General features: G+C 42.7%; 1 protein-coding gene across 1 annotated transcript; it reads right to left on the bottom strand.

The window, feature by feature from the left end:
• Window positions 1-2,597: 2,597 nt before the first annotated feature.
• On the bottom strand, window positions 2,598-5,454 carry cnga1a (cyclic nucleotide gated channel subunit alpha 1a). The gene is made up of 5 exons (XM_063219930.1): window positions 5,309-5,454; window positions 4,910-5,053; window positions 4,691-4,795; window positions 4,413-4,519; window positions 2,598-4,199 (listed from the first exon to the last, which is right to left on the bottom strand). The coding sequence occupies exons 1-5, from the start codon at window positions 5,452-5,454 to the stop codon at window positions 2,692-2,694; spliced, it is 2,010 nt and encodes a 669-aa protein (XP_063076000.1). The 3' UTR covers window positions 2,598-2,691.
• Between the last annotated feature and the right edge of the window lie 790 nt (window positions 5,455-6,244).

Genomic DNA, 6,244 nt, shown 5'->3' with positions numbered 1-6,244 from the left:
TTGTTGACTCAAACACACACACACACACACACAGACAGTGCAGACCCAAAAGAGAGAAGACCTGCCGTCCTGAAGCGTGTACATTTGTAAAAATAGAGATACTGAACAGTACACTTGTTGAGCTATTCCGACAGGGAAGAGGCTGTACCAGAAGCATAGGAGATGTTTGTGGTTACAAGACATCAAAAGTACTGACTGGACTGAGGACACCATCAGGAATGCCTTTGTCTGTGGCGCCCAATACATACAGTTGAGGACGATATTATTAGCCCCCCTCCTGAAACTAGACATCTCTCTTGATTTCTGAGTGAGAAGGACCATTATGAACCATTTCTGTCATTCTGGAAACAAATACACTGATGTAGATAATGTCCAATGAGTTGAATTTGGATTTTTCCATTTTCACAATGAGTTTAAGCAAAAAAGGGTAAAAATGGCAAGGACAAAATTATTAGCCCCCTTATCATTAATAGTCAATAGAGTGCCATTTATGAACCAAAACTGACATCAGGCACTTGGATAAGTTGATAACTATGTTGGCACATGCCCTACCAGGGATTTTGGCCCATATTTTCATTGCAAATAGTTAACCTGATCCAAATTGTATGGATGTTGAGGATGGACATTCATTTTCAGCACTCCTCAAAGACTATCTAAAGGATTGAGATCTGAACCACAACATGATCGTGGTTTTAGTAACCTTGAAGAACATTTGAACAATTTTGGATTAAAGTTTTGGGTTATTATCTTATTGAAAGCTCCAGTGAAGATTTTAGCTTCCTCTATGATCATATTTTTACATGGTCACCTTCCACATTCTATCATAATCTTCTGTTTTTATGGTGCCGTACACCCAAACAAGGTTTCCTGTGGCTAAGGCTGCCACAGACTGATGCTTCCACCACCATGTTTAACTGTGGAAACCATGTTATGAAGTTTTAAGGACTACCCCTTTCTTCACCTGACAGAAGCAGAATTCATGCATCAAAGCAGGTGCAATTGAATCTCATCAGATGAAAACAGAGACTTTCAAAACTCATTTTTGACTTTCAAATGTTCATAGGCAAAGCTCGATAACACTCTGATATGCACCGCCTTTAGTAAAAGGGTTCTTCTGTGATGATGGCCCCAAAGCCCAATATGATGACGAGCCTAACAGCTGTCTTTCTTGAAATAAAAACTCCAGGTGAGGCCAGATCAATAACAATCATCTAGGCAGGTGTCCAATGCTTCTTTGGTCTAAGGGAGACTAAGCAGTTTCCACAGTTACACATAGTGGTGGGGGCATCAATTTTTAGACTGTGATTCAGCCTCAGACACAGGGAGTCTGGGTCTGGATCTGGATTGCTGGGTCCTCCAACAACATTGTAACACAAAGTAAACATTTAAATTAGTTCAGAGGTTCTTCAAGGACACTAAAACCATGATACTGGAATGACCTGCTCAAAGTCCAGTCCTTAATCCCACTGAGAGTCTGTGGCAAATGTCTATACTCAGCATCCATGCAATTTGGACCAGCTAGAACACTTTGCAGTGAAGATATGGGCCAAAATCCCTAGTGGGGCATGTGCCAACCTAGGTAACAACTGATCAAAGTGCCTGTTGTCAGTTGTGGTTCATAAATGGCGTCATATTGACTATTAATGCTCAGGGGGCTAATCATTTTGTCCTTGTCATTTTTGCCTTTTTTTGTTTAAACTCATTGCAACGATAGAAAAATGAAATTTCAACTCATTGGACATTATCTCCATCAGTGTATTTGTTTCCAGAATAACAGAAACAGTTCATAATGGTCCTTCTCACTGAAAAATCAAGAGAAATGTCTAATTTCAGGAGGGAGGCTAATAATATCGTCCTCAACTGTATCTGAAGTTATTGTGAGCATCCATTTTCTTATTTTGGAAACAACACCTGACAAGTTTCTCAACAAATATACGGTACATTGCTGATTTCACTCCAACAATGCACGCACAGCCCAATAACGTCACATCTGTGCAAACGGTAAAGGGGTTTTTTCAACTGTGAGACTGTTTCTGGCACCTCTGAGGTCCCTCTGCTGCCCTCCAATGGTCATAGACCTGCTTTGGAGCAGCAGATTATCACTTTATGAGAGACAATGCACTTTCAACTGTACTAACTGGTAATGCTGCAGACAATAAAAAATACTTACTGTATTGTTGTTTGAAAGGCGTTCTAGTTGCAAAGATGTGAAGCACAGAATTGTGTAGGCCTACATGTGCCATTTTGAATTATTGATGAGCATTTCTTACCAATCTATCAATGTTGACACATACTGGAATGGTGTCATGAGCAGAAAGAAAAATTGCACTATGTCCAAATACATGGATTGTCGGCCAATTGTTAACCAGAGTCAGCACTTTACTGCACTATGTCCAGTCTGGTGAAACACTGCCTGTTTCACTGCCTCCTTAAAGGAGTAACCTGTCAAAGTATTCAACTAGACTGCAAAAACACACAAGCAGCAACAACAATGAAGACAGAAAAAGTGGGCTAAATTAAATCATTTATTTACATTTTTTATGAGTTGATGAAATTTCAAACAGCAAATCTATTCTGTCATGGGGATTTGTTGATCATTCATTAAAACATGAGAAATAAACAAATGTAGTCTTGTATTTGAGATTTTTCACAGCGTACAGTTAGGGTTGGCTTTCTTTCCCCAAGTCATTTTCACTTTTTCTCACCTCCTTCAGTGTCTTCTTTTTTCTCCTCGCCATCATCTTTTCCATCCTCCCCTTCTTTCTGTGCTTCTGTGTCCTCTTCCTTCTTCTCCTCTGGCCCTGTCTCGGCTGCCACTGCTGGCTTCTCCTCCTCCTCTTCCTCTGACTCTTCCACCTCCTCGCCCATGTAACGCTCCATCATGCCGACACGTTCCTTCAGTGCCTTCCTGGACGCACAGTGGTCCTTCAACACCTTGCCCAGCTTGGTCTTCAGCAGCTCTATGCTGCCCCAAAGGCGGTTCACATTTCCCTCCAGGTCCTTTGTGTCGGGCTTCAGCTTGGACGGGTCGAGCTCGATGAGGTTGTCCTTCATGAGGATCTGTCGGCCCTTCTCCTCCAGCATGGCCTTGGCCTCGGGATACTCGATGAGAGCCTCCATCAGGTCATCCTTGGACAGGCAGAAGAGATCCGAGTAGCCGACACTGCGGATGTTGGCCGTCCTGCGGTTGCCCGCTTTGCTACCCTTGATGCTCAGGATGCTGATTTCCCCGAAGTAGGCCCCATCACCCAGCACCACAAACTGCTTGAGCCCATCGTCGGACACCACTGCCAGCTTCCCCTCTTTGATAATGTACATCTCTCGCCCGATGTCGCCTTTTCGGCAGATGTAGTCACCCGGGCTGAAGACAACGGCCTTGAGCTTTAGCACCAGCTCAATGAGAAGGCCTGCCTCGCAGTCAGCGAAGATGCGAACCTTCTTCAGCGTTTCCAGGTGCACGCTGATGCCAATCTCGGCCCGCAGCTTGTCGGGCAGGTACCGCAGCACCTCGTGTTCGTCCTGCGCACCGTTGAGGTTCCACATGTAGTCGAACCAGGTGATCACACGAGTTTCCAGGTCCTTGCTGACGTTACGGACATGCATGTACTGCTTGATGTTGTCGATTTTGGCCTGAAATTTGGCCCTGGCGGCATTCATGTTGGAAATCATGGAGGCAACGTTACCCACGATGGTGGCGAAGATGAACACACCCGCCAGGAAGTCACAGGTGTGGTACAGGAACTCTGAGTCGCGCTCGGGTGGTGGCATCTCACCGATTGTGGTGAGGGTCATGGTGGCCCAGTACAGGCTGAAGGAGTACTTAGTCAACAGCTCGCCAAACTCTTTTTCGTCCAGAGAAGGGTAGACCCAAGGGTCTGAGCCGAAACCAATGTACTTGGAGAAGGAGTAGTAGAAGCAAGCATTCCAGTGGCAAATGATTACAATGTACATAACCAGGGTGCCAATGCGCAAGATGTTGGGTACTTTGGTCTTTGTCTCCATTTTCACAAAGAATTCAAACATGCGGTTGAGTCGGAGCAGTTTGTTCATACGGATCTCGGGGTAGTCGAGGCCCAAGTAGAAGTAGAAAAGGTCAGTGGGTAGCATTGAAATTGCATCCAATTTGAATTGCGTGCTGGCCATATAATGAGTTAACGTTTTTTTCTCATCCTTGACCAGTAGGCCTTGGTCCAAGTAAGCTGTATTTGAGAAATGGAAGCACATATGAGAAGCTGTCCATGCATACAAGCCAATTGTCTTCTCTCAGCTACCTGCGCATTATACTCATGCATGTCAAAACAACTATTATGCTAATGTAGTTGATGCTTACAAGAATTAAAATTAAAATGATTACAATTATTAGATATTGTGTTTCTTCTGCAAAATGTGTTCACAAATGTACATGTATTTACCTGTCCTTGAGCGTACGGCCATGTCAGCCAAGTATACTATATCAGAGGAGTAGTCCAGTAAGAACCAGAACATCAGATATCTGCGCTGCAGTTCCTCGAAACAGGATCTGGAACGGGAACAAGAGAAAAAGCAGTCTATTGTGGGAGACCTCAGGGAAAATGTATTGGTAACACTTTATATTAATGTCTGCTTAATAAGACTTAAATAATGAACAAATGACGCATTAACAAATGTTTTGTAAATGATTTGTAAATGTTTGTAGATTTATAGACAGTACCTGGCAATGATCACTGTCCAGTTGTACATGACGGGGATTGTTATGATTAGGAGCCAGTAGTTGTAGAGTTCTCCCCCTGGATTCATAATAAATGGCTCCTTTGGTCTAAGACAAAAAAAGAAAGCAAATGTGATTAGCACTACAATGAGAAGACGAAGGCCTGAAGAACTGAAGGTCACAACACAAAGGTGTCTCGGATCTTTGCATGCATATACATACGCCTCTTCTTTTTTGTCTTTGTCCTTGTCCTTTTCTTTTTCCTTTTCCTTTTCTTTCTCCTTTTCCTTTTCCTTTTCCTTTTCTTTCTCTTTTTCTTTCTCCTTTTCTTTTTCTTTATCTTCCTCTTCTTTCTTCTTGTCTTTGCTGTATAAGGGGGGAAAGGTCAAACGTGACGTATGAACATTTGATTATGATGTTAATCTTATCGTCTGCACTTGCACCTATGTCAAACTCTACAACTCATGTACCTAAACAATGGCATTTTTTTTACATCTGTATTTTATACATATACAACAACAGGTCGACAACTCACTAAAGACTAATACAGAATGCTAAAACTATACTTAATTGAACCACAGTAAGTTCTAAATGACATCTGTGTTTTCATGTGACACTCACTCTTCATTGTTGTTGCTGTTATTTACATTGGAGTAGTGCACACGTCTTCGGGCAGTGTCCACCTGCACCCCTGTCGTTCCAGACATATGGGGGTGTGCTGCATGATATGGCTGGATAGCTCCATGATTACTCCTTATGGACGCCATGTCTGCTAAATCGTGCTGATACCTGAAAAAATCCATCAAAGTCCGCTCATGGCAGCATAGCCAAAGGTTCAGTAAAGAAAAAAAACATACACATCCGTCTCAAAAATATTCTGGGTGCAGGACCAGCAAAGTCACATGAAAATTGAAAATAAAGTCCGCACACCAGGCTCCTGTTTCTTTTCATTTAATGTGACGTTTCTGGCAGCATGCCCTTCATCAGGCATGCTGCCCGAAATATCACATTAAACAGACATGGTAGATTTTATTTTCAATTAGCATAGCCAAAAGTTACCAATAGTTTATTGACTTAGTCCCTTACAGTGCATAGCCTGCTGTCAGCAATACATGTCTCAATTACTCAAGTAGGCCTACAATAGTGTTCAGTTCGAGATGTGTTTAGAGAATGCTAGGCTCAATATGATAATAATAAGAAGAAGAAGAAGAAGAAAAGCTATCTTTGACCAACAACAACATCTGCATCAACATCAGCATGCATGCTATCAGATGTCCTTGCTCTGGGATCATACAACACCAATGGCTTACTTTAGTCCTGTGTGAACATTACTAATGCACATATCAAGTAGGTAGCATCACCTACGGTCGACTCACCAGTGGCTAGTTCCCAGAGCAGTCCATTATTTTATTTTCTGCCAGACGGCTACTGGGTGGCCCCAGAGGTGCTTCCGCTATTGAAATTCAGCACAGCCCCATCGGTGGATCTGTCCATTAAATTACGTACATGGTAGAGCGAAGAAGAAAAAAAAAAGATGATTTGACCTGTTGTTCAAAG

Source organism: Engraulis encrasicolus, chromosome 16 (genome assembly GCF_034702125.1).
Source record: "Engraulis encrasicolus isolate BLACKSEA-1 chromosome 16, IST_EnEncr_1.0, whole genome shotgun sequence".
NCBI classification, from domain to species: Eukaryota; Metazoa; Chordata; class Actinopteri; order Clupeiformes; family Engraulidae; genus Engraulis; species Engraulis encrasicolus.
The sequence above is the reverse complement of the archived record's forward strand: the minus strand, read 5'-3'. Positions and strand labels throughout refer to the sequence as shown.